This window comes from Coregonus clupeaformis, chromosome 33, assembly GCF_020615455.1.
Source record: "Coregonus clupeaformis isolate EN_2021a chromosome 33, ASM2061545v1, whole genome shotgun sequence".
Taxonomy (NCBI): Eukaryota; Metazoa; Chordata; class Actinopteri; order Salmoniformes; family Salmonidae; genus Coregonus; species Coregonus clupeaformis.
In genome coordinates, this window is record NC_059224.1 from 22146363 (window position 1) to 22173401 (window position 27039).

At 42.3% G+C, this 27039-nt stretch overlaps 5 protein-coding genes across 7 annotated transcripts; 4 read left to right on the top strand and 1 right to left on the bottom strand.

The window, feature by feature from the left end:
• Positions 1–561: 561 nt before the first annotated feature.
• Positions 562–2419, top strand: myct1a (myc target 1a). The gene is made up of 2 exons (XM_041861119.2): positions 562–729; positions 1750–2419. The coding sequence occupies exons 1-2, from the start codon at positions 675–677 to the stop codon at positions 2298–2300; spliced, it is 606 nt and encodes a 201-aa protein (XP_041717053.1). The 5' UTR covers positions 562–674; the 3' UTR covers positions 2301–2419.
• A 1709-nt stretch (positions 2420–4128) lies between these two features.
• Positions 4129–12606, top strand: serac1 (serine active site containing 1). The gene is made up of 17 exons (XM_041860357.2): positions 4129–4233; positions 4982–5082; positions 5248–5284; positions 5431–5573; positions 6270–6359; positions 7166–7297; positions 7382–7503; positions 7598–7726; positions 7807–7920; positions 8159–8321; positions 9018–9168; positions 10341–10479; positions 10664–10764; positions 10875–10972; positions 11063–11245; positions 11430–11573; positions 11733–12606. Exons 2-17 carry the CDS (start codon positions 4989–4991, stop codon positions 11867–11869), a joined length of 1977 nt encoding a protein of 658 aa, XP_041716291.1. The 5' UTR covers positions 4129–4233; positions 4982–4988; the 3' UTR covers positions 11870–12606.
• Positions 12607–13184: 578 nt separating this feature from the next.
• On the top strand, positions 13185–14459 carry gtf2h5 (general transcription factor IIH, polypeptide 5). 2 transcript variants are annotated; one of them, XM_041861121.2, is made up of 3 exons: positions 13185–13262; positions 13641–13710; positions 13888–14459. In XM_041861121.2, exons 2-3 carry the CDS (start codon positions 13676–13678, stop codon positions 14066–14068), a joined length of 216 nt encoding a protein of 71 aa, XP_041717055.1. In that variant the 5' UTR covers positions 13185–13262; positions 13641–13675; the 3' UTR covers positions 14069–14459. The 2 variants fall into 2 exon arrangements, with proteins under 2 accessions (XP_041717055.1, XP_041717056.1); XM_041861122.2 differs by lacking the exon at positions 13185–13262 and adding an exon at positions 13273–13357.
• Positions 14460–14709: 250 nt separating this feature from the next.
• dynlt1b (dynein light chain Tctex-type 1b) lies at positions 14710–16317 on the top strand. The gene is made up of 5 exons (XM_041861120.1): positions 14710–14820; positions 14995–15036; positions 15328–15451; positions 15853–15930; positions 16034–16317. Exons 1-5 carry the CDS (start codon positions 14794–14796, stop codon positions 16102–16104), a joined length of 342 nt encoding a protein of 113 aa, XP_041717054.1. The 5' UTR covers positions 14710–14793; the 3' UTR covers positions 16105–16317.
• A 243-nt stretch (positions 16318–16560) lies between these two features.
• tmem181 (transmembrane protein 181) lies at positions 16561–26389 on the bottom strand. 2 transcript variants are annotated; one of them, XM_041860358.2, is made up of 17 exons: positions 26080–26389; positions 23440–23543; positions 22862–22929; positions 22334–22424; positions 22113–22234; positions 21809–21925; positions 21574–21654; positions 21382–21481; positions 21059–21189; positions 20860–20951; positions 20710–20767; positions 20450–20552; positions 20266–20317; positions 20069–20151; positions 19647–19736; positions 19486–19552; positions 16561–19296 (listed from the first exon to the last, which is right to left on the bottom strand). In XM_041860358.2, exons 1-17 carry the CDS (start codon positions 26208–26210, stop codon positions 19212–19214), a joined length of 1575 nt encoding a protein of 524 aa, XP_041716292.1. In that variant the 5' UTR covers positions 26211–26389; the 3' UTR covers positions 16561–19211. The 2 variants fall into 2 exon arrangements, with proteins under 2 accessions (XP_041716292.1, XP_041716293.1); XM_041860359.2 differs by lacking the exon at positions 26080–26389 and adding an exon at positions 24051–24135.
• Between the last annotated feature and the right edge of the window lie 650 nt (positions 26390–27039).

A 27039-nucleotide genomic window follows, 5' to 3' on the forward strand; every position in this document is an offset into this window, starting at 1 on the left:
TTGCTGTGGTGGACTGGAGAAAATGAGAAAAACTACAATGTTTATCATTTCGGGAAAAAACGTAATCTGAGGTGGTAGCTGACTGTCCCATTACAAAAGCGGGGACAGGGAGATTGAGGGGGGGCTGGTTTGGGTCTTGGAGGGGTGAATTTGTTTATTCTCATTAATCAAACGTAAGGAAATGATGGGACAGGAAGTGATTACGGCAGCCCCCCTCCCGCCCCTCCAGGAGGAACTCTGTCCTGGACAGATAAGAGAGACCCGTTGCTAATTTTACGCAGAAAAGCAGGAAATGTGACAGTGAAGTTTTCCGCTTCCACAAACAAGAGAGCCGCCAGCCCGGCTTTGGAGGGAATCCTGTGTAGCTGAGTTCCTCTGGGCTGATCTCTCTCACTCTGAGAGAGAGAGAGAGAGAGAGAGAGAGAGAGAGAGAGAGAGAGAGAGAGAGAGAGAGAGAGAGAGAGAGAGAGAGAGAGAGAGAGAGAGAGAGAGAGAGAGAGAGAGAGAGAGAGAGAGAGAGAGAGAGAGAGAGAGAGGCAAACAGAGAAAGTGAAGGAGAAAGAGTGAAGGAGGGATAGGCAGGAGGAAGAAAGAGAGAGACGTGAGGAAGCCAAGGAGAGCTACTGGATGCATAACATTCTCTCATCTTCTTCTCTGACAGTGCAGAGAAAGTTATGGCCGAAAACAACACCAATCTCTTTCTGGAAATACTTCAGTCATTTGATGTTGGTGAGTTTTTTCAACTCTCTCTCTCTCTCTCTCTCTCTCTCTCACCTCTCTCTTTCTCAGCTGCTCCTCTGCTCCTCTGTTGTGGTTTCTCTGTCGGCACTTCTCTGTTTTCACTGGAATGTATAGGTTTAATGAGGATGAGAGTACTTGAGTTGAATATTTTGTCAGGAAAATAAATAATGCATTCAAAACTGCATCTATCAGACCTTACAGACTAGTATTTAGACGCAAGACAAGGACAGACCCATAAAATCAGCAATATTGCAAAGCTTCCTCTCTGTTAGTATTTTTTCCTCCATCCTCCCAAATGTCATTTCCAGATGACTTCATGTCTGCTTTTCCCTTTTCCAACAGAGGAAAATGAAAAACTATGTAGAGGTAGCAGAGTACATTTACACTTCGTAAGACCTAACTGTATCCAAAGGCAAGTGATTTGTTTTTGCTGGCAGTGGTCCACTGGGATTTGTCCTCTGTTCCTTTCTCTCTTTTCAGAGAGACACATATGGTGACCATAGCATCTCAGGGAGCAAGTCAAAGACAACAAAATGTTGATCCTTATTTTGTGGGAAGGAGATGTAATCAGTTTTGTGTCTCTGGAGGACTTGGTCTCATAAACACCATAGAGGAAAGACTGCGATTATTTGGTTGTGGTGTGCCATTTTGGCAGAGTTCTATTAGTACATCATCAACAGCATTGTTGATATTAGGATAGTGACTTGTTGTGGGCTTGGCAGTACATATCTGGGCTGGGTCCAGATTGAAAACCGTTCCCTCCACAGACTATAAACCACAACACTTTTACTATGAGAGCTTCAGAGTTGTAGTTTTTAGTGTGACAACATATTTATTTTTTTACGAGCATGAAGGTGTCTATTGAATGTCTAATGATGATGCTAGATAATAGTGAGTTTTCAACAGGTCTTTTGAATATAAACCTCTTCTGTGTCCAAAAACTCTTACTCTATGTCTCCCTCAAACCAAGATATAACAAGTGGCCCCTTCCCTCTCTCTCCTTCCCAGTCTCCCTGATCATAGCTTTCTGTGTGTCCATTGCGGTGGGCATCCTATTGGGGGTGCTGGTCTATGTGGTCCTGACCTGGATGTCCCGTCGCAGGGCCGGCTCGGGCAGCATCACCCGCCGGCCACCTCGCCCGTCCCGCATCTCCCCGCGCGCCCGGCCTGGCTTCAACCGCAACAGCAGCTACGACCGGCGGAGCAACAACAGCCTGGTTAGCGCTGCCTTCAGCTTCCAACGCCAGGCATCCTCCCCAGACCAGGCTGACCCTTTGGGTCGCAAACCCAGCTTCAGGGCCTCCACCTTTCACCCACTCCTTCAGTGCAGCCAGATTGCCCGGGAAGCTGAGGAGGGGAGCCAGACCACGTTGCCTCGCACTCCAACCCTGACCACATCATCTGTGGCAGCCCACCAAACCGCAGCCCAGGCTGCTGCCACCCCACCCAGGCCCGAGTTGTTCTGGAGCAGTAGTAGTCTGAGGGGGTTCCATGCCACACAGACCCCACCTCCTGCTTATGAGAGCATTATAAGGGCCTACCAGGAGACCTGCACCTGAGGAGGTGATGGATGTGTCCAGGCTGATAGTGGACTGACTGAGCCCAGGGTTGTCAATGGGTGTTAGAACAATTGGATATGTTTGACTCGAGGGGAAAATAAAGAGCCCTAATGCTAATATATGTGTCTATGTGTGTTTGCTTGTGTGTGTATGTGTGTGTGTGTCACCTGTTTAAGACTGTGTGTTTGTGAGCAAGAAAGAGATGGCCTTGTATCATGTTTATTTTCAGATAAGACAGAGTGTTTGTTGTACATGTGTGGATGTGTGTGTGTGAATGTGTGTGCGAATGTGTGTGTGTATGTGTCTAATGAGATTTATAAGATTGAGAACTCATGTTGATTTCCATCATGAACCAACCCAATCCACCCATGTAACTGGACTGCTTTCTATTTGTGAGCTTGGACATGCAAAATGATATGGATAGACAATGTTTGCATGAAGAAACACAAACCTCTACTATGATCCAATGAGGGTTACTCTCCAAGGGAATCTGCTAAATATGTGTATGTACAGTATGTATGATTGTCATGGATCTGATTTATAAAATGGTCACAGTTTTGGTTGGAATTTACTGGACATTGATCATAACTTAACACAATAAAATGCTGAAAGAAATTGTAAATATTCTGAATATGAAACGTAATATAATCTGTACCAGAGACTTGGAATCACATAATTGTGCCCTTATTTGGTGCCAATGCTGTCCAGTGTCCAGTCTATAGGCTACCCTTTTCTGGTTGGCAAACTGACATATCTCTGACTGACTCCCTCTCACTGTTTCCTGAGGAAGGAATTATTTCACTGGACTGAAATGTAAGAGGTCAGGGCTTTAGGTGCCCAGTTACACAATGGCCAAAGAGACAGTCTACCACAGAAAAAGCATGGTTACATTTCTTCAGCCCCATCCCTCAGCCATTTACTAAAAAAGTGGCGGGGTGCAGGCTTTGTTGATATTTGAATCCCAGATTGCCCATTTAAAGTAAGTGGATATTGAACAGCCTCAGGAGGTTGGTGGCACCTAAATTGCGGAGAACGGGCTCGTAGTAATGACTGGAGCGGAATCAGTGGAATGGTATCAACTCCATTAAACACATGGTTTCCAGGTGTTTGATGCCATTCCATTTGCTCCGTTCCGGCCATTATTATGAGCCATTCTCCCCTCCGCAGCCTCCACTGTGACAGACCAGCAGAATAATATTTAGGCATTTAGGCATAGGGATCAAAATAAACTAAAGTAAGGGTTAAGGTTAGGTTTATGAACTATGTTTACGATATTGTTTCAGTGTGGTTTGGGAAAGGCATAAAAGTTAACATTGGGTTAGTGTACCGCCGTCATTCTGCCAGTGACCTTCTTAGAACAATTGACCACACCCCCAAACAATTATCTTCAAGACATCATCCTCAAAATGCAGGATGAATCCAAAACCACCGCCTAGCCCCTACCAACTCCCTCGGAGGGCCTGACGAAACTCCGAGGGTGACTTCCAGACTGGCGAGGGGATCAATAAACCCATCAATTTCGGGACACACTCATGACTTGAATGATGCAATTCATGTTACACTTTTAAATAATAAAACGAGCATGAAATTCAAATGAATATATCCCCCCTGTTATTTTACTAAATATAAACCTCAGAAACAGTTGAACATTTAATTTGGGAGGTATTTCATATTTTAGATGCGTCAAGTCTCGACATAAGACAAAAACAAATGCACGTGTCATAGAAATAGGAACGCCTCTCCATTATTTTGTTTAATTCGTGTTTAATGAGCATTACGGTAGTTGGAGTTCTGGAGAAAGAAATCTGCTTTGAGGTACTACGGTAGCGCTGTTTTTTATTTTTTCATAACACAGCTGACAAAGGTTGGGGTTGAGAGAGAGGAAGCTCTCTACTAGCCCTTCAAAATACACAAATTAAATCTTCGAAATAAGGTAAATTGGTATAATATCTAGCAAACTACACCCATCACTTCAAGCCTGGTTACAATCTCATGTTTGTTTGTCTGTTACGCTACCCTAGCTAACTTCAGCTGTATAATTAACGTTACATTTGCCCAAGTTTTTTAGCTAGCTAGCTAGCTACTATGTAACGTTAGGTAAGTTACGCGTGACCCAAGTTGATCCGATTGCTCAATCATGTCACAGACTGGATGTTTGTCTACAACAAGTTAATTGGTTTGATCAAAGAACTACCCATCGGCAAAATAAGTGGCTGCTCTTTTTCTGAAATGGGAACATAGCTAGCTAGCCAGGGCCAGGCACCTTGACTTGTCTATAGAGGTAGCTAAGTTAGCTAGCTAACTAGCCAACCGGTAGCTTGCTGGCTAACCTGTCACATCTCTAGCCGCATTTAAAAAAAAAAACATTTTAGTCATTTAGCAGACGCTCTTATCCAGAGAGACTTACAATTAGTGAATGCATACATTTTCATACTGGCCCCCCGTGGGAAACGAGCCCACAACCCTGGCGTTGCAAGCGCCATGCTCTGACAACTGAGCTACAGGGGACGAGGCTATCACATCTCCTCTGAAACTACGAATAAATAACTTCCCCTTTCACATACATTGATGATGCTCTTCAGGGTACTGTAGTGTAGTTTCTCTCTCAGCCATTTGCGGTAATAGTGCTGTAGCTATGTTTGCTGGTTCATTTGATTTCTTTCTTGGGTGAATGTGTGTAGAGAGAGGATGTCTGTGGCTGCACTCCGTATGATACGCTGCAGGAGGCTGAGCAGCACCACTGGCCCTGGTGTGAAGAAGGTGCTGCCGTGGAGGGACATCAGTATGTTCTGGGACTGAGCTGTCCCCCTTCACAAGCCACACTCAATAAGGAAATATGATCACTTATCAAATAGCCGATACACCCACATAATGTGTGATCATCTGGTTTTCTTTAATATCCTTAGCAATTAAAAAATAACATCTTTGTCTTATGTTTTGATTTCAGGGAAAATTGCAAAGGTGACCGGAGCTGTCATATTGGGGTAGGTAAAGATGATAATAACCACTTCACATATACACTCAGACCTACTAAGTTATTTTAGGTTGGGTTCATTGGGTATGGAGACATTCTATCCCCTATCTGCTCTAACTACTGTATATCTTGTCTATGGCTTCATTCCTCTCTCAGGGGTTGTGTGTTTATAACATACGAGGTGGTTTCCTTGAACCAGGCGGTGAGCATCGACATGCAGGCTATTCAGCAGGAAAAGCTAAAGTCCTACATCTACCTGTCAGCCACGCCCTCTAAAGAGCAGGAGAACATTGGCACAGGTAGAGTATGTCATTTACCTCACCTGGGCTTTGTGACAAGGCGCTGTCATGTGCTCTCTGATAACAATAGTTATCAGTACATACATGATATTCCACATAGGGAATGCTGAGACTTGTTGTTATGTGCTTTTTCTTTCCTCTATCTGGTTTACAACCCAAAATTGAGGGGGTTTTGGAACACGTTTGAATGCCCCAATACTTCCTCAAGAGTCTACTCAACAAAAGGCCTACATGTGGTACATGTTGTCACAAAATATATTGGCTGAGTTTTCATTTACGAGGAAGAGTTGTTGATGGGTTTATGCCAGGTCCAGGTGTCCAGTGACGACAGTCTTCCTTCCTCCCTCTGCACTCCCTCCTGGGTACTGTAGCTCAGCCTGTCTGGTCCCTGCTCTCACTTCCACTGGCCAAGGCTGCTGTGAATGAAAACAGACCATCCAGCCAAGACAGATAGGAAACGGTTTAGAGAAGCAGTAAACAGAAGCAAGCAACAACTGTCATTTTAGAACAAGATTTACAGGCTAAGAGCCTATTGTTTGGTCAATTTTACTAGCAAATGTGCAGGTAGGTCAACCAGAGGTCCAGCCTGGAGAAGTTTACAGATATACCTTGGTACATAGTTCATTTGAGGTGTTAAAATACTGTGTTATAACATGTTAATTACTGATTGTAACCAAACCCATGTATCTGTTTCAGGGCTCACATATAAGGCCAGGAGAGAACTTCATAAAGCAGCAAGGAGGTTTCTGGAAATTTCCTCAAGGATTCTTCTGAGGCCTCTGGATGGTGAGAAAGATCCACTGAAAGTAGTTTCCTCATACACTGCACTAAATTCACAACAGCAGTATTGTTTTTGTAGTTTTAATTTTACTAAAGCTACACACAATACTTTAGTTGTTGTACCACATGCATTTAAACTTCCTATTCTGCTAGTACTGGAAAGCAAAAGTCAGTGTTGTGAATAGAAACATTAGTGTTCATCCTCCAAGCACCGGGTAAAGCTCAGTTGGGGTATTTCAGACGCACGGGTGGACGTCAGTAGGTTTGTTATTGAGACAACGTGTTCACCTCAGGAAATACCTGCCCCTCACTTCCTGGGTTTGAATGCAAACTTTAGTGTGTGTCTTCATGCATGTACTTTTGTGTGTATTCTTACACTTGAGTCATCACCAGTCACAGGTGTGGACTGAACCCCCTCCCCTCTCCTTAATGCTTTAGAATGTGCAGACATTATGTAATTCAATTGTACAATGGGGACTGTACTGCAGATTCTGATTGTACATTAAAAACTGTTCTAACATTAACCTTTTCTGACCTTACTGTTTGGCACTTGATAGCTGCCCCGGCTGCCAGGCCGATGATAACAGCAGGTCTGCAGTCTCATTGCTGTAGTACAGTAGTAGAATAAGGATTGATGGAATTAGGTGGTAGATTGTCTTTGTTTGTACTGTAGATTATATTAGACCCTTGGTCATTTAGATGTAGTTCTTAAATGTATTTCAAATTAAATATATTATTTAAGAACATGCTCGTAAAAATATCCATATTTCCATCATAAAAGTGTAAATTGTAACTGTTTTTGTGAATGCCAGAGCACCTGAGTCGTATGGATGCGGACCCTCATGAGGTGGCGCTGTGGGTCCTGTTGAAGAGGGCTTGTTCAGCCAATAGGACCACCAGACTGTCAGCTGTACAGGAGCTGGCCCAGAACCACCACTGGCAAGGTGAGACATCACCACTTTCAACCTGTAAACATGTGAAATGTGTGCGAATGATAGTGATTGGTCCGTTTCCCCTGTCCATCACAGACTACCAGTACCAGACAGCAGCCCAGGCCATAGACCAGAGGACGGCATTGGGTCTGGCCCGCACCTCTCAGGTGGACCAACGCTTCTTCCTGTCTCCGCCTGTTCTGCCTGGGGTGGAAGATGTAGGTATCTCTCACTGATGGGGATTCAAATGATTGTGTATAAAGGTGCTGTGTGTGTTTTAATGTGAGTGTGTTTGTTTGGCCCTCTCCTTAGGGGTTGTCTGTAGAGGATGGTCTGAGGCAGCTGCTGGCGTCTCTCCCCCAGTCTGAGGTGGACCAGTGTGTCCAGTACTTCACCTCACTGGCCCTGAGGGAGAGTACCCAGTCCCTGGCCGCACAGAGGGTAAGAGATGCTCACACACATATACATACATACATACATACTCACGATTTTAGGTAGATAACTGGATCTCTCTGTTTTAGGGGGGTCTGTGGTGTTTTGGGGGGAATGGATTGCCCTATGCCCAAAGCCTCACTTCTGTCCCTACTGAGAAAGTTGAGTCCTTCTGTCTGCAGGCCCTAGTGCAGCACTCCAAGGTTCTGTAACATTTTGCTTCAACCACTTGTAACTCAAGCAGACATTTTGTCAAGGGACTTTTGCTAAACATTGTTAGCCTTTATTGTCAAGTTGCATGAACATATTTTTCATCAATACCTTGTAACTCACCATAACAGAACCTCAAGGTTCTCATATAATAGGATACAGTCGTTGACACTATCAGGGGATATTAAGAGCGTATAAATGCATTCTAACAACTGTATGTCTGTCCTCTAGGTCCAGAGTCACTGCGACCACATCGTGGCCAACGGGGGCCTGCATCTCCTTCAGAGGGTCTACCAGCTCCGCAGAGACTCCCCGAAGATCCAGAGGAACATTGTACGCATCATCGGCAACCTGGCTCTCAACGATAGTGTGCACCCGGCCATAGTTCAATCAGGTGGGTGCTAGCTCTCCCCTCAGTGTGTCAGGTGGATGCTAGCTCTCCCCTCAGTGTGTCAGGTGGGTGCTAGCTCTCCGCTCAGTGTGTCAGGTGGGTGCTAGCTCTCCCCTCAGTGTGTCAGGTAGGTGCTAGCTCTGCTCAGTGTGTCAGGTGGGTGCTAGCTCTCCCCTCAGTGTGTCAGGTAGGTGCTAGCTCTGCTCAGTGTGTCAGGTGGGTGCTAGCTCTCCGCTCAGTGTGTCAGGTGGGTGCTAGCTCTCCGCTCAGTGTGTCAGGTGGCTGCTAGCTCTCCGCTCAGTGTGTCAGATGGGTGCTAGCTCTCCACTCAGTGTGTCAGATGGGTGCTAGCTCTCCACTCAGTGTGTCAGGTAGGGGCTAGCTCTCTGCTCAGTGTGTCAGATGGGTGATAGCTCTCCACTCAGTGTGTCAGGTAGGTGCTAGCTCTCTGCTCAGTGTGTCAGATGGGTGCTAGCTCTCCACTCAGTGTGTCAGGTAGGTGCTAGCTCTCTGCTCAGTGTCTCAGGTGGGTGCTAGCTCTCCACTCAGTGTGTTAGGTAGGTGCTAGCTCTCTGCTCAGTGTGTCAGGTGGGTGCTAGCTCTCCACTCAGTGTGTCAGGGGTACTGGCTATCGGATTATGTTCTGTTACTAGTGCCATTATTATTGGCTATCGGATGTGATGTTCTGTTACCTTGCAGGTTGGGTGTCAGTGCTAGCGGAGATGATGCAGTCTCCACACATCATGCAGGCGTCTCATGCTGCTCGGGCTCTGGCCAACCTGGACAGGGAGACGGTCAAGGAGAAGTACCAGGATGGAGTCTACGTGTTACATCCCCAGTGCCGAACCAGGTACACATTATTCATTGTGACTAACGACGTTTCCATCCACAGTTTTTATGCAAGTAAAGTCATACCGTATAAATAAAAAAGTCACGACAGCTGTGATGGAAACAGGAAGTTTCGGTACAATTTGATAAATGCAGACAGATAATTTGTTTGTTTGACATGGTAGGATCTTTTTGTGTCTGTAAAATGTATTATGCGAGATGGCGGTGGAAACGCCTTTATGCTCAAATATTGATATAATAACCATCATATCGAAGTCACGCGATGATACACTATATAGACAAAAGTATGTGGACTTCCCTTCAAATTAGTGGATTCGGTTATTTCAGCCACACCCGTTGCTAACTGGTGTATAAAATCGAGCACACCGCCATGCAATCTCCATAGACAAACACTGGCAGTAGAATGGCTTTACTGAAGAGCTCAGTGACTTTCAACGTGGCACCGTCATAGGATGCCACCTTTCCAACAAGTCAGTGAGATGTTCGACGAGCAGTGTCCACATACTTTTGGTCATGTAGTGTATGTTGTGTGGTCCTCCCACTACAACTCGGGGAAATGCAGTTTATCAGGCTACAGATGAAATAAGTTATGATGAACTTCACAGGGTGTTGAAAGTGCACTGTGATCCTGATGCTCCTTTCCAATAAATATTGAGGGTCTTATTCTGGTGACATGATGATCGATGCTTGACTGCTGTTCGACAAATAAAAATATTCTCACTCTTATCTATAATAATCTCATCGTGTTGTTTAACCTAACCGCACAGCCTACCCACACTGTATCTGCTAGCTGTTGGCTAGAGCGCACGTGCCAAGACCAGAGTAAGCACATTTGCTATTTAATGCAACCGTTTTTGTGACAAAATTATCGGTAGAGTTGAAAATCCAATGGAAATCACATTAACATTTTATTATTATTCGGTACATGAAAACTTAAGCGAAAAAAGTACATTTTGTGTGCACTACGTCATCACGCACTGATTTTTAGCCGCAAAAAGAAACTCACCACTGGTGAGAAAAAGTGCATATTTTCTTTATGCAGAATTCTAGAGTATTCGCATAAAAATCTGTCGCCAATTGGATAGAAACCTAGCTACTGTCAAATAATAAAATGTCTTTGTACTTCCCATATTCACACAACCACTCCCCTTTTTTTATGCGTTTTGTCTCCAGCCAGCCAATCAAAGCGGATGTTCTCTTTGTCCACGGGCTCCTGGGGGCGGCCTTTAAGACGTGGCGGCAGCAGGACTGTGACCCTACGGAGGAGAAGGCGGCGGGGGCCAGCGAGGACTACACAGAGTGCTGGCCCAAGGTAACACCTGGTAGAGGGTGATTTATTATGTGTCACTGTAGTACTCATGACTTTACCACCAGATGGGAGAATATGTCACCTTTGCTGATGTAGAATGTATGTTTGAGTCATATGAAGCCAAGCCTGCTCACCGACGTCCTCTCCCTCTTTGACTGGTTCTTTCTCTCCCCTCCCCATTGGTCAGTCGTGGTTGGCTGCGGACTGCCCCAACCTGAGGGTTCTATCTGTGGAGTATGACACTCACCTGAGTGACTGGAGAGCCAAGTGTCCTGTTGAAAACCAGAGGTGTGTGTGTCTTCTCTTTCGTCAACTTCCTTAGTGTGACCATATTACTGTATTGTTCAGACATTCCTGGTGACAACTCTACTGATACTGTTGTATGTCTGTGCCCTTAGGATGTCTCTGGCCTATAGGAGTCGAGAGCTGCTGAAGAAGCTAAAGTCAGCAGGAGTAGGAGACAGGCCTGTGGTCTGGGTTTCACATAGCATGGGAGGTAAGCTATCTTTTACTATTTAGCAAAAAATTGACAATGGACAAACACCTGTTAGTTTCGAATTCTCTAACCTCTAACATTTCCTATCAGGTTTGCTGGTGAAGAAGATGCTGTTGGATGCATCGAGAGACCCAGACATGAGAGAACTGATGAAGAACACCAAGGGCGTCATGTTCTACAGTGTGCCCCACCACGGCACCTTTATGGCAGAGTACTCTGTCAACGTCAGATACCTCCTCTTCCCCTCCGTAGAGGTCCGGGAGCTCTGCAGAGGTATGGACAGAAGTCATTTGTGATTATATTGGAGGTCAGGTTAGAAAGACCGATTCTTAACAGTAGTGTTTTAGATAGTAATAGCCTCCCATTGCATTGCATCCATTTGTGTTACAGATAACGAACATACTCCTGTTTACGATGTTATTTGCATCATCGTCTATACGTATTCCCTCATTCCCAGACTCTCCTGCGTTGCGTGACCTGAATGACAACTTCCTGAACATGGCCAAGGACAGGGAGTTCAATGTGCTGAGTTTTGCAGAGACTATGCCCACCACCATCGGCCCCATGATCAAGATACTGGTGGTGCCAATGCAGTCAGCAGGTAGGCTGCTGTCAATTAATACATTCTGTAGAACATATTCACATGTGCCCTATATCTAAAATGTACCTATGAATTCAGGTTTTTCTTTCAATTCAAATTCTTGAACTTTTGAACTTCTTCCATGTGAATTTCCTAACTCTGAGACTACTCCGGTTTCAGATCTGGGCATTGGGGACCTGGTCCAGGTGGATGTGGATCACCTCAACATCTGCAAGCCTGAGAAGAAAGACTCGTTCCTCTACAAGCGCAGCCTAAAGTTCATCCAGGATGCACTGAAGGGCTACACCAGCCACTGACACCATCACTGACACCAGCCACTGACACCAGCCACTGACACCAGCCACTGACATGTCAACAGCTGCTATGATGCTTGAATTGGAAGAGGAAGGGGTACTGCCTCACAGAAACTGCCTCTCTTTGTTGCACATGTAAAGAAACCATAGATTTGATTATAGTGTTTTACAAAAAAAGATATGTTTTATGTACGTATGGAGGATTTTTGAGAACGTATTCATTGGGTTTATTATAGAAAATGGCGCTCCACCTGTTCTCCAGCTAGATCTCACTTAGCACTTAGCAGATGAGTTTTATTTAAATGATTTTTTAAATGATCTCAACCATGTTTACAGGTAGTTTAAAGCTGTAAAAAAGACATTGGATATTGACTTTGCTTCTTCTTCCCCTTTGTCCTTGATCCTGGTCAAGTAGACATTTTAACATTCATACTTACTGTAATTTAACCAAGAGACACTGTACTACCCTGCACTACAACTCATTCATTGATTACACAGTATGAATTCGTGGCTTGAGTGGTGTATTTTGTATTTGTATTTATTATGGATCCCCAATAGCTGCTGCCAAGGCAGCAGCTACTCTTCCTGGGGGCCAGCAAAATTAAGGCAGTTAAAATTTTTTTTTAAACATTACAATGCATTCGCAACAGATTTCACAATATAATAAGTGTGTGCCCTCAGGCCCCTATTCTACTCTACTACCACATATCCACAACACAAAAGCCATGTGTATGTGTGTATAGTGCGTATGTTATCGTGTGTTTGTATGCATGTTTCTGTGCCTATGTTTGTGTTGCTTGGTGTGCTTAAGGTCTACTTATTTTATTTCATTTTAGTTCACCTAAGAGCTGTATGTATATATATTAACAGACTTAAAGCATTGCCTTGTTACTGTATGTACCATACTGTATTATTTCCTCAAGCCTTACCTCAGATACACATGAAATATTTTAAAGACTGGTTGATATATTTATTTTGTTGAACAGGAACCTGACCACGTGATGCTCACTAACTCCATTGTATTGCTAATTAAGGCATTTAACTTTATTTGTCAATGTAACAAGAAGCCATGCTTATGGCTCAGTTACATTTGAACCTTTATTTGACTTGAAATGTAATGTAAACAAATCCTGAGCATTGACAGACATTACCATGTCAAATAAACTAGATGTACAAAATAAAAAGCTATATTGTATTTGCTGTATTGGTCATAAAATGTATGTTAAGCCATTGATGGCAGGTTTTGAACAATTGATTTGAATTATAGCTTTGAACTTTCAGTCCACCTAACCTTTGTACCTCATCGGACACCATACATCCCACAATGCCTTTCGCGCTAAGGCATTTTGTATTTGTTGACAACGCAGCCAGCCAGCCAGCCAGACTTTCAAGCTCTGTAAGTACAGAATAGTACACCGATTAGCTATTTATCGCCACAAAAGGACAATCAGCAGAGAGCTGATCTACTCCAGATTGAATTTTCGCAAGTCGGCAAGTTTTGAGATTGTGAAGGAAGCATGTCAAAGACTGAGCATTTCAAAGTGTAGCAAACTAGGCTAGCTAGCTATTCAACAATGATGCTAATAACGCCTGCTAACGTTACCTAGTCCTCAATTCGCTCCTCCTTGTCTCACTTTAACATGAGTAAATTACCTCTGCAGTGAGAAGCAACAGTTCAGTTAATTACTTTTATAATTTGTCATAGTTCAAGGTACATGCATGTCACATTGTGTTGGTGTTTACGCCTTCATTTTGGTTGCAATCTTTTTTCCAGGTTTTGGAGACTGGTGTTTGGAAGCTAACAGCATCATGGTCAACGTACTAAAGGGTGTTCTTGTCGAATGGTATGCTTGCACAAAGCCTATCATATTTTATGATTATCAAACAGAAATCAATCAAGCTAATCACATGAAACATGCAGAAAATCCGGCTTGTCTGCTTTACTGTACCAGCTATGAGAATCAGATGTTTCAGGATAAAATCACAGGTCTCATCTCTTCTTTCCCCACAATTTGAAACAGTGACCCTGCCATGAAGCAGTTCCTACTGTACCTAGATGAGACGTCTGCCCTGGGAAAGAAGTTTATCATACAGGACCTTGACGAGACCCATGTTTTCATTCTGGCCGAGGTGGTCCACATACTCCAGGAGAGAGTTGGGGAGCTGATGGATCAGAACTCCTTCCCCATCACTCAGAAATAAAGAAGGAAGAAGGTGCTTAAGCAATCGAACAAGTGATGTTCTTTACAAACATTGAACTGTCTGTCTGGGGATTTTTGTTCAGTGAAATATTTGTATTTATAGGTGTGATCCTTTATTCTGCATGCCAGCAGCCCACGTTTCCTCAAGGAATTTATCATTAGTTTTTCATCCAAACTGGTGCAAATATGTTTTGTTAAATGTGTTGTCTTTTGATCATGCTTTAAAATGAGACCGGTGGCTATTAGCCTACACTGCAAACTTGCGAATGACCGATGTTTCAGCCCACTTTAATACACCTGTTTCTATGGTGTATAAATAATTAAATTTCATGTATATTCATAACTTTTAGATGGCTTAAATTACATGTAATAAACTTTTGTATCTGTCTCAATTAGCTTTAAAACGTGTTTTTTTGTTGATACATTTCCTGCACTCTTTTCTTATCCATGATTAGGTTTCTTGGGTTTTTAAGGTAAAGCCAGCCAATTATGTGATATTCATGTTATAATATTGCACAGTAAGCTTTGAAGATGTAATCAGCGAGGATGGAAATATACCCAGTCTCTTTGTTTTTATTTTGAACAGTGAAGAATTATACATTATTTGTACATGCAACAGCCAGTACAGAAACAACGATCATAATCAACCATGCGCATGCGCCGCAAACGCACCCAAACTTGGGCGACAGCTGAGCTAGCTGGATAGCGGTAACCGTCGTTCACATCATGGATGAGTTTCAGACTGGAGAAGAGGTTAGCTAGATGTTTAAAATGGCTAACTAATATATCTAGCTAATTAATGTAACATTTGTTTAAATGTAATGCTATTTGAAGACGCATTCTAGCTATGTTTGCTAGGCAGCTAGCGCCTGTTGTTCCCCAGCTACTATAACTGTTCTGCATCCCTTTGTCTTTTTATCCTGCCAGACTGCCTTTGTCGTTGACGAAGTGAGCACTATCATCAAAGAGGTACTTTTAGCTAAGTGAAAAGTTAGCTAATGGTTGCATTGGTAGGAGACATTCATGTTCAGCAAAGTAGCCTAGCTATTTTCTACCTTGCGACAACTCTCATCTCCTGCTGCCCGTTGCTAAGGACATCATGCAGGGACTAAATTGGTTGCTAGCCAGTGACCAATATGAGAATTACACTAATGTGGTCTGTGACACTGCCGTTTATTCATTGGTATTTTCTCTGGATAGTCAGTAATTTCAGAAACTAAGCCTGTTCCTCTTTTTTTTATGTCTTTACTGTCTTTTCAGTCAGTAGAAGGAGCCATAGGAGGAAATGCCTACCAACATAGCAGAGTGAACCAATGGACCACCAATATAGTGGAGCAGTCCCTGAGTCAACTAAGCAAGCTGGGCAAGCCTTTCAAGTACATTGGTATGTAGCCCTGAATGCAATGAAAGGAAAAGTGTTTGGCTGGGCTATATCAAGCCACATCAGTTGTGGGGGGAGGCACATATAATAATAATAATAATATGCCATTTAGCAGACGCTTTTATCCAAAGCTACTTACAGTCATGCGTGCATACATTTTTTTGTGTATGGGTGGTCCCGGGGATCGAACCCACTACCTTGGCGTTACAAGCGCCGTGCTCTACCAGCTGAGCTACAGAGGAGCACAATTGAATTGTTACTTTATTTCCTTCACTAAAATATACCATCACCACTTTCATTGATGGATCATCCTATACAATGATCATACTTACAAATCCAGCTCAATGTGGAATGTGTATTATTGCTGAAAGGGTCGTTTCACAGTTGTTTCTCTTTCTCCACAGTGACCTGTGTTATCATGCAGAAGAACGGGGCAGGTCTACAGACAGCCAGCTCGTGCTTCTGGGATAACACCACTGATGGTGAGAATCTCTCTCACAGACACACAATCTCTACAACCAGATTATATGAGATAGTCTAGAGATGGAGATTCTGTCATTGATCCCGCCTAACCTTCTCTTCCAGGAAGCTGTACAGTGAGGTGGGAGAATAAATCCATGTACTGCATCGTCAGTGTCTTCGGCCTGGCCATCTGAAACTACTGCCTGCACTCAATTACACTACATTAATGAAAGTTCGTGTTTTTCCATTCCGTCCAAACTGATTGTTGGCATAAAGTCCACCATACCAAAGTATTTCTACTGCTTCTAAAGACTGTGTTGTGCATCTTGTTTATGTTTTACAAGGACCAATTTGTCATGTGTTATGATTTGTTAGTGATGTTTGAATAAATTATTTCATGTTTTCAATTGTTGCTTGTTTGCCAGCTTCCAATATAAGCCCCAATTATAATTAATTCTACCACCACAACACCTATAGGCCAGTGAAATGCTGAGTAAAGAGATCACCCCAGAGACACATTGTCTTATCGTCAGATAGCGTGACAACTCCATCTGCACTGATCGGCTGAGGACTGTCGTGTAGGAATGACGCCACCTGTCGGAAGACAATGCCCAGCGACATGCATGTTTTATAAATTAAGTTAATTAATATTTGCCGTATACACAAATGCTTTATTTACATGTGATAAAGTATTTACAGAGTGCTGCTCAGTCATTAAACATAGGGATGCTTTTCTAATTTAGTCAAAAGAAAGTCACTGCCATAAAGAAAACCACAGCTCTTACTCAAACCTCAAAATAACCACCACAATCATCTCCCTATAAGCCACAAGTATATATTATTATTCAAAGATGCGCCATCACAAACACAAAAATATTTTTACAAGATTTAAGACTGCAGTCAAGGTTTTGGAGGAAACCCCTGACCCTGGTACAAAGTGAAAACAAGGCACCATCTTTATTAGAATAAATGTTTAGAGGATCAGGGGATCAGTGGTAATTATTTCCTTCAACACAAAACAGTTCATTCGTTTGGTTCAGAGAGAAAATGACAAATGGTTAGTGTTGATGATGAAAACTAACTTGCCTCCTAGAACCTGTATCCATAAAATCATCCATTGAGTATAGAATAACAAAATAAAGAGGTACAAAGTAATAATCCAGAATGTTATTATTTGGTTCATATGTATGGATGATGAAATGTACATATAGCCAAAGTACCTTTGTGAAGTAAACAAAACAAAAAAAAGCTTTTCTATGAAAGGCAAGCTAGGATGAAAGATGGAAGGGCCATGATATGACAAACATGCTAAATGCTACTTGAGTGTTCCTTTAACATACAGGTGTCAAACTCATTCCAGTGAGGGCTGAGTGGCTGCGGGTTTTCGCTCCTCCCTTGTACTTAATTGATGTATTAAAGGTCACTAATTAGTAAGGAACTACCCACACATGGTTGTCTAGGTCTTAATTGCAAGGAAAAACCAAAAACCTGCAGACCCTAGGCCTTCCATGGAATGAGTTTGACACCCCTGCCTTAATATTTCACAATACACATTTCAAATTATAAAGCATTAGAAGTGTTCGAATGAACTTAAACGATATGAAGATTCCTGAAGTCTAGACTATTGCTTCGGGAATGTGAAAACTGAAGAAAACGTACATTCTACATAGCTATTAAACAATAACAATAGTGCCGTAATTTTTTGGCAAAAATACATTAAATTCGGACACCAGGAGTACAAGGAATGCTTCACTTAAGAATGGATTGGCAAAGGAGTGGGTCAACCGTTAGCTACACCTACTCAACTTAAGGTTCTCCCTGCTGGTTATTATAACGCATGGTGGTAGTCAGGTAAATATTCAGAAAACTTCACTTCTATGGGTATTAGATTGATGGATATGCATGCTTCTACTCTGGATGTTAACAGAGTATACGACAAGCATACAACAGTAAATTGTTGCTGTATACTGGTTTTACAACCATTTGAGATAAAGGTCTTGGATGAAAACAGTGTCAGCATGGTATGTTTTCTGAATAACTCCCCCTCAATAAACCCAGAATATCAGAGAGCTTAGTAGGAATGGCTAAAAACAACACATTTCAAGCACAAAAAGAGACAGTAGTGGTTTAACTCTAGATACATTGTGATTTTTCTGTATAAATAATAAATCCCATGATCAATAGTCACGCTTTCCTTTTACTTCAAAGTTAATCTATATATCCAGGAATTAAGAAATGCGGCTCATGATAACCAAACGATACTACAGTGTACAGAACAGAATGTTTGTTTTTATGTGGCTAGTTAACAACTAAAATGCTACAAAACATTTTCTGACCATACCTACACGCCTTCCTTTCTTTGGATTTCCATTCAGAATACACAATTTTTCAGTTAAAAAATATATTTATGTACTAGGGCTGGCACAATTACCGTATAACCGACGGTTATGGATGAAAACCGTCAAGACGGGACGGCCGGGCATTTGAGTCCGTTTCTGTGGTAACATGTACTCTTAACGTGATTAAACTTGTTGCTCCTTGCTGAAATAAGAAACTAGCAAACAAGTCTTCGGTTCCCTAAGCAACTCCCCCCACAATGCAGCAGAATAATAATTAATTATATTTCTATGGCAGCACATGCAGTCAGGAGCGAAGGAGGAGAAAATGTGTGTTAAAAAAACGATTATTACGGAGACCGCAGTCATTTGGCTGGCCAATTACCATCATTCAAAATTCCATGACCTTCACAACCCTAACATTTACAGTATATTACCATTTGCATTATTTATGCAAACGTTCCTTATTTACAAATGGTGGTTCGTTCGTTGTATGTGCTGTCCAATGAGGGGATTCGATTAGGCTAGCCCGGGCAGGCGTAATTTGCACCGGGTGAAAAGTGATTGCAATCGTTTTGTGATCGGGGTGCCTCCCGGGCATGAGCCGTGTGCCCCGTTCTGGCTGACAGCAAAGTCGGCTCAAAACAAAAGTGACATAGTTTAAGCACATGGAGAAATGAGTAAGACTCTGTTTTCACATGTAAAAGCGATTGATTTTGATTTTTAAAAAGCTTTATCTGCCTTCCCAATGAAAACGAGTAAAAAAAAAAAAAAAAAAAGAGAAAGAGATGCATCATGCTGCCTGTCTTATTGTTCGATTTGAGAAGGGTGCGCCTCCCTCATAGTCTTCGCCCGGTCACGTGACGGGCCATTGCCTGATGCAACCAGGGCCAGTTTAATAGAACCCCCTCAAGGATTCGATCAGGACAACAGGGGAGTGAGTGACGCACCAATCAGGAATGAGATCAGTCGCTGTCACTCTCATTCTGGTACTTCGCTGTTGCTTTGATGGCACGGCCATTTTGCAAAGGCATCTCCTCGTAATCGCTCCTTCATAGAAAAGAAAGACAAATATCTATTAGTCTGAGCAGAAACACATTTAGACATTCAAAGCAGGCATATGCAGAATCCAATATCTAGAATTGAATTGATCTCAAGACAGTGACTCCTACATCTTTGAAGTAGAATGATGTATAACATAAAGGTAATGAGAGACAGTGAATTAACATGATTACTTACCCGTATATAACTTCATCATCGGAGTCATTGAGCATGGAGAATGCAGGATTATCCTTCAACTGGGAGTCTAATACACAAGATAATGAGATTGGTTACTTATTGCCGTTTCAGTCTCATCTTTCAATTCTCATTGCATGTTTTTTTCCTCAATAATCACTTACCATAAATGGCGTCTTTTGAGGGGGAATACACAAATGCTAATGTGTACAAGTAAAAGTTGAGTAAGCCATAGAAAGATAAAAATTCAGCTGGTAAGTCTGGAGTTAAGGATCACATCTAAGTAAACTAGTTAACATCATATCTAACGCATGCAAAGCTCGTCAAGATGACAATGTTTTGAACCCTATGCTACTGACCACAGAATTCACAATAGAAGAGAAGACATTAGATGGCAGGTAGCCTAGCGATTACGAGCGTTGGGCCAGTAACCTAAAGGTTGCTGGTTCGAACCCCAAAGCTGACTAAGTGAAAAATCTGTCCATATGCCCTTGAGCAAGGCACTTAACCCTGATTGCTCCTGTAAGTCGCTCTGGATAAGAGCATCTGCTAAATGACAAAAAAAGACATTGACAAGAAAGGATATAGTTCTGGTAATGGGTTGACAACTCAGCCACAAAGTTGTCTTGCAAAGCCTTGGCACCGAACCTCAGATAGAGTATGGCCATGCTAGAGAGAAAGGATGGGATAAGACAATATTATTATGTTTGATCCATCCAGTTTAGATACCATGACCAGGCTCAATGGAAGTCAACCCAAGGCAACAGGTGACAGTGACCGTACCTTATTACCAGGACCACGAACGTCAGCGCAGTCAGAAACTTCAGCCGGAGATCTGATGACCAAGATGAGACCACAGATCAATATAAAGAATATTAGGAAAAGCTAAATGAGAGTGAATGTATCAAAGGCAAAGGGAACCCATAACTCTATTGGCATTAAAATATGACAACTGCATCATTGTTACCGGTATAGGGCATGTTCTTGAGCTCAGAACAAGCTCTGACGATGAGGAAGATGAGATACAGGATGTACAGGGTCACCACCACCAGGAAGAAGATCTTCATGCCCTGGAAGTACAACAATAACTTTTATCAACATGATGGACGTTGCACTACCTCCACCGTTAATGTCCCAAATTCTACCAGGTTGAAAAAAATAATGGATGTGTGCTTTTGGAATTTTACATAAAAATAATCTCACAGAAGGTAAATGTGTTCCACTCACCTGGAAGTTAGCAATGTCCACTTTGTACTGGTAGGTGGGGTCCTGTAGTTCATTGACCCTGTGGATGTAAAGGAAATTAGAGCTCATCACATCCTTTTCCAAACAGAGTCTGTTATACAGTGTTAGTTTGACAGAGTTCTTCAGACTTACGTTTGCCATATCCCCAAGGTAACTGCTGAGAGCCACAGGAGGCCGACGATGACCAGCTTAGGAAGATAGAACGTCAGACACTTCCTCTCTCCCTGAGACAGGAACCAGAACAATCTGGGATTAGACAATGGACACCAGACTGGTTTTGGGTTCCAATACTAAAATATAGAGTTTGGTTAAAGATGAATGTGAGACCCACCTGGACCCGGATGCCGTGGTAAACACAGAGCCAGAAGAGCAGCAGGGAACACAGGAAGAGGGCCTGGAAGAACGCATCCAGAGTCCTCGGAAACCAGCTGTTAACCAGGAATGACAGCGGGAAAAATGGATCTGAAACAAGAACCCCAACCATCAAAACAGATAAAAAACCTCAAAGACCTAAAGACTGTAGTGTATATGGGTTTTAACATCAAGGTTAGGCCTTCATATGGGTACATTCAAACATATTACAGTTTAAATATCAAGGCCTGGTGCACAGTGGAAGGCACAAAGGAAAGAGTGGTAAACAACTCAGTGACTCACCGTTATACAGCAGTAGTAGAGGCAGCAGGATGGACATCCACTTCTGCTCAATGCCCCAGTCTCTCATGGAGAACTTCCTCAGAGAGTGAGCAAACATGCACTGCAATACACAACAGCAAAGACTAACATACAAAGACAAACATACACTGCAGAAACACAATAAATATGGATTAAATTGCATAGATCTCTTACCGTCACCATGAAGGTCAAAACCACAAAGACAAAACGGAACCAGATCTCCACTTGAGAGAACGAGGGATTATACATCTTCCACTGTGAGAGTGAAAGAGAGCGAGAGTGTGAAAGAGAGAGAGGGGAGAGAAACGTGTCATTGAACTGCAGTTCAAAGCCAATATGTGTCAGTAGGAAGAGATGCATCTTCAGAAACAGCCAGCTGACAGTTTAAACAGGTTTTCCAGCTTCTCACCATGAAGTTGACCTTGACTTCGTAGGTGATGTTCTCCAGGCCTTTGAAGCTGACATTGATCTGGTACTGTGTGTAATTCAGATAGCCCAGGTGCACCACGATAATCTCATCACACTTCTGCAGGAGGAAACAGTGGGACAGACACCTTGTTGGAATACGGATCTATATCACATAGCTTTCTAAATGTTCAGTTCATTGACCAATTGGTTGGTTGATAACTGATTGATGACTGACTCGTCAATTGGCTGACAAACTGGTTAACTGATTGATTAATGGACAGACTGATGTATTGATTGCCACTCACAGCACCACAGTGCAGCGTGCGTGATTTCTGGTGCACGTTGCTGCGGATGTGCATGACGCTGGCATCCTGCATAACTCCCTTCAGCTCCACATTGATCTCAAAGTGCTGCTGGAAGTCCACCACTGAACAGAGACAAAGACAAAAAAACGTAATAAGACTTTCATATGTCGTATGGATCTTTAAAGTAAAACGACCATAATTTCTAAGGGAGTAGATCTCACCAGTGCTGTGTTCCACTTGCATCATACAGGTGAGCCATAGCTGTTGGTTATAGGTGGAGAGGGGCGGGGACTGCAGGATGAAGGGACCAGTCTGAAACCATATTAGATCCATATCAGAACCATACTGGCCCCCCGTGTAGCTCAGTTGGTAGAGCATGGCGTTTGCAACGCCAGGGTTGTGGGTTCGATTCCCACTGGGTCCAGCATGAAAAAATGTATGCACTCACTAACTAAGTCGCTCTGGATAAGAGAGTCTGCTAAATGACTAAAATGTAAAATGTAATACTCAGAACATCACAATGTCAAAGAGTGTACATCAAGGTGTGTCCAGGACTCGTGGGAGCTAAGTGTTGATTTTGGACTGTGCACTCTTTCTCCCATTTACTACCCCAGTCTCACAAATGTGTAAGCATCAGGGTGGTGCAGGTTTGTGCACTCATAAAAGCCATTTCTGACATAAAGCAAACAGTTCAAGCACATTCCCTGTGATCCTGGCAAGACATGTATTTATACCTTTGCTTGTCTTACCTTTATGGATTGATTTTTGGCCAGCAGTTCATCTCCACTGTATTTAGTCTCCGCAAGGATTTTAGGACCTGCAGAAGAATGAACGAGGTAAGCAAAAGGATTCTGCAACATCATTCTCCAGGCCTTCAGGACCAGGTCAGGACCAGACCAAGTTCCTGCACAAATAGTAATTCCTGCACAAACAGGCTAGTCACGCCTATAGGCAAAACTAAGTCCTTAGTCTTCTCGACTAGATCCCTTTCCTACAGCAAATCCATCATTGTGCAGACACAGCATTTACTACATTCTTTTCACTTTAGGGAAATGGTGTAATATTACCAATAAGGATCTTTCTAGTAAGGCTTTGAGAGAGAGAGAGAGCGAAGAGGGTGGACTTATCAGGATTTCCTTGCAGATAAAACTTCAGCCATTAGACGCCAGTCATCATCACCCTCTGATTATGTTGGCTGGCTGCTGCATTCCTCATTCACCCTAGCTAGCCTTTCTGGCTCACTGTTTCCTAGTAGTAATATAGACTTGGGCCAACTGCGGATATACTAAGAGTGTGCACATTGATAGACTATATGAAAACTACATACCTGCTATACCAATGAAGACGGTGAGGCCAAAACAGATCAAGAACACCACAAAGACCAAAACAAAGTGTCTTTTGGAGAGTGTGTATAGCCGCATGGGGGCTAGCCTGAAATTGAGAGAGAATACCATGTTACAATCAGTTTCCTGCAAACACAATCTCAGAGTCCTATCTATGGGATGAACATTTCTTGATTTGAAGACCATTGCTCAAGACATTTTAAGAAACTGTCATAATAAGATGCTAACATAATGCAACTCAGTAATTTAGGCTAGTTTAGGTAGCGTGAGAGGCTTATTATTTGGCCCGTTATAAGTTACACAACATCAGCTTTTGGTAACGTTAGATAAGAAATTAGTCACATTAGATATGTGTTAATATATTGCTTAGTAACACACACCGGTACCAGAATGTAAGACAGACGAAAAAACACCTGCCAACAAAAATACGGTGGCGTGCAAACTAGTTAGTTAACGTGTAAAGTAGGTGTATCTGTCGGTGGAACCCGTTGCAAGCAGACGACTGGCACAAACTAACGTTTCGAGATTAAAATGTACGATATGAAGGAGAAACAATAAAACTAAATTGTAGATAGTCTTAAACATGTGAACTTACACATCCATTTCGGTAGATTCTCACTCTAGAATCGAGATAAAATCAAAATGTCCAGGTAAAATCCACATCCGTATACATCAGTCTGTATGCGACAACCGGAATGCTACGTCACCACTGGATGTCGCGGGACTGAAGTCACGTGGGGACAGGGGAGTAGGAGGAGCATTTTATTGTAGCTCAGTGAGAGGGAGTGGGTTTGGTTGTTGCAAGCGCATCTGTCAGATTTTCATCCCCATTTCAACTCTAATGAAAAACGTGATTTCAATTGTGCCTGTATACAACAAGACCCATCATGCATTCAAACCAACGATGTATATAAATCCTGGATTGCTGATGCTATGTTTTGGCCATTGAGAGCTTTGAAGCCATGGCCAGCCATATTGGCACTCCCCAGTAGAAGCAGTCCTCCATAGGAATGAATGGAATTCTACAGTATTTCAATAAAATGTTTCAAGGACAAAATTACCTGTATTTAAAAATGACAGAAACATTAGTAATGTCAAAAAAGTATACTTTAAGGAAAATGTTTTTATATATTTTGTCTTTTTTTTTATGTATAATTTAAAAATATACATGAAGGTGTCTGTAATATAATACATGTGGCAAAAACGAATGTAGACATTAATAAATGCATTTCTATAACGTCCTCAATCTTTTTTACAATGGTGGGGGAGTGCCAAGATGGAGGCACAGTGGCTTCAACACAGCGCACTCTATTAGTGATCTAGTGTATATATAAATAATGTATCCAAATTGACTGTGCTAATCTGCAGAGATGAAATATGATGATTGCACCCTGTATGGTAGCAGAGATACTTTTCAGGAGATGGGAAACTCCATTAAAATCGTATTAACACCGTGTACGTTGCCCACGCGTCGCAATGGGCCGCGCGGTGCATTCTGGGCTGTTTTGGACAAGGATAGCTCTCCTTCAAGGAGTGAATGAGAGTCAATTGGGCGCTAGCTCAAAAACCCAACATTAGCATGAATTTCGTGAAGAAGTACAATATTACAAATCTTTTCTGAGATGTAAGATAACTAACATTTTCTCTGTAATATCGTATAGCTTTGGAATCGTGACATTACGTACTTTCGAGGAAAATAGTCAGGTTTCTCGACTCATACCCTGACTTTGAGAAGGGATTGCGTGACGATTATTTTAGCAACCGCGTGACACACCATGACAACGTGAACGCGATTGGTCGACAGTCTGCTGGGTGGGGCGTTAAACAGTCCTCCGTTCATAGCCCAATGGGATTCCTATCTCCTCCTTTCTCTAATATCTCTGTTGGTAGGCTATTTTGCCAAACCTCTGATTTGGGTTGTAATCCTTACTCAAAACAGTTGCAAAACGTTCTGTTTTGCAATGAAAACTAGCGTTTCTATTGGAAAGATTAATGTAGGTCCCGCCCTGTTTGCTGAATTTGTCCAATAGAAACGCTAGTTTTCGTTCCATTTTGCAACTGTTTGGAGTAATGATTACACCCCAACACTTGTTGCCTTCACTCAGTGGCCTCTGCCTATAGCATATAGGCTTCTGCCATAATGACCTGAAAATGATTAAGGTAATTTATTAAGAATGTTTTAGTTTTATTGTATTCTCAGCAGAAATAACACAGCATTTTTGAGACGAAGAAGGTAGCCTATAGGAACACATTCTATTTGACTTAAGATCCTATAAAACCGAAAGATAAATGAAAAGCTTATCTAAACCTGCAAAACACGGAACTGTCCAAAGAAAACCAGTGGATGCTTTATAGCGCACCTAAACCACAATGCGCCATGTTGAGGGTGGTGCATGGCTGCAGCTGTATATTCTGTACAGAAGGCTACATCCATATTGTAAATACACATTGACAAACGTTATTAATCGTATCATTCTTTTAATACCTACATGAAAATCATAAATGCACTCAATAGGCCTAATGTATGCTCACAAATGCTTGTTCATTGTAGAGTAATGATTTAATTAACACAAAGATCCAGCAATTGGATAATTTAATATTGGTGTAGTGACCTTATAATTTACCTGTAAAAACGATCGTCGCGGTAAGGTGTCAGGTCTTCCTTTAGTTCGTTATAGGCCTCCTGTATCTTCTTACAGAAATATTTCAGTTCGCTGTACAGTGGGTTTTCGAAGGCAGAGTAGTCGGTGTCCATCGTGCCGGTGTCCGAGGGTCTGAAAATGGCGATGGGAAATAATCCGCAGCCTTTACAAAACAACGCCGGTGTCTCTCTTTTGTGTTCCCTCTGTTAATTGAAACTGCAGGCAAAGCTTTTTTGTTTGTGCAGGTCTAAAGAAAAAACACAAAAAAAGAGGGGGCGGAAGCGCACATACACACACAAATACAACGGTGAGAATCACGGTGAGAATCACGTGACATAATTCAGCACCTTGGATAGAGGCAAGCGACAGTGATTGAAGATCTGCACGGATACCAGGTTTACTACATTCAGAGGAAACAATTATTTTTACAATTTTAGCTTTATAACACATAGTAAAGTTGATCATTGTTAAATAGAATTCGTAGGCTTATAGAAGAAACCTGTGCAAGGATATAAAGACGTCGTACATTTTTCATTATGAAACACTTAGGGTTCCCACAGGGTTCCAAGGCACTCCGAAGTGCTTGAACGATAAAATATCTGACTAGACACAACTTTTTTTCTGAAACAATTACATTTTATTCAAAAGATGCGTGACATATACAATTGTAAAATAATTAACATGGCATGCCTTACTACCGTTCACTATAAACATTCAGTCACCAAATCACTCAGATTTTTTCAAGTTTTTTTCTCATATATGTCTACAACTACATGTACAAAGCACATTTCTGATCAAACACAAAGCCAAATCCTACAATGTCTACTACAGGTTCACCAAATTAATTAATTGAGAATCCTAAACCAGTGTCCACGGGAGATTTGATCATGTTTTCAGTGGCTTACCCAAATGTTCATGTCGTGGACTGATGTGTGAGTTGTA

What these genes read in the sequence shown, in the direction of transcription:
- myct1a (XM_041861119.2), top strand. Translation starts at nt 675, where the DNA reads ATGGCCGAAAACAACACCAATCTCTTTCTGGAAATACTTCAGTCATTT. An exon ending in ACTTCAGTCATTTGATGTTG is followed by an intron (nt 730 to 1,749) that starts GTGAGTTTTTTC and finishes TCTCCTTCCCAG; the next exon opens with TCTCCCTGATCATAGCTTTC.
- serac1 (XM_041860357.2), top strand. Translation starts at nt 4,989, where the DNA reads ATGTCTGTGGCTGCACTCCGTATGATACGCTGCAGGAGGCTGAGCAGC. An exon ending in GCTGCCGTGGAGGGACATCA is followed by an intron (nt 5,083 to 5,247) that starts GTATGTTCTGGG and finishes TTTTGATTTCAG; the next exon opens with GGAAAATTGCAAAGGTGACC. An exon ending in CCCGGCCATAGTTCAATCAG is followed by an intron (nt 8,322 to 9,017) that starts GTGGGTGCTAGC and finishes GTTACCTTGCAG; the next exon opens with GTTGGGTGTCAGTGCTAGCG.
- gtf2h5 (XM_041861121.2), top strand. Translation starts at nt 13,676, where the DNA reads ATGGTCAACGTACTAAAGGGTGTTCTTGTCGAATG. An exon ending in AAGGGTGTTCTTGTCGAATG is followed by an intron (nt 13,711 to 13,887) that starts GTATGCTTGCAC and finishes AATTTGAAACAG; the next exon opens with TGACCCTGCCATGAAGCAGT.
- dynlt1b (XM_041861120.1), top strand. Translation starts at nt 14,794, where the DNA reads ATGGATGAGTTTCAGACTGGAGAAGAG. An exon ending in TGAGCACTATCATCAAAGAG is followed by an intron (nt 15,037 to 15,327) that starts GTACTTTTAGCT and finishes CTGTCTTTTCAG; the next exon opens with TCAGTAGAAGGAGCCATAGG. An exon ending in CAAGCCTTTCAAGTACATTG is followed by an intron (nt 15,452 to 15,852) that starts GTATGTAGCCCT and finishes CTTTCTCCACAG; the next exon opens with TGACCTGTGTTATCATGCAG.
- tmem181 (XM_041860358.2), bottom strand. Translation starts at nt 26,210, where the DNA reads ATGGACACCGACTACTCTGCCTTCGAAAACCCACTGTACAGCGAACTG. An exon ending in AAGTCAAGGTCAACTTCATG is followed by an intron (nt 21,655 to 21,808) that starts GTGAGAAGCTGG and finishes TCACTCTCACAG; the next exon opens with TGGAAGATGTATAATCCCTC. An exon ending in GATGATGAAGTTATATACGG is followed by an intron (nt 19,297 to 19,485) that starts GTAAGTAATCAT and finishes TTTTCTATGAAG; the next exon opens with GAGCGATTACGAGGAGATGC.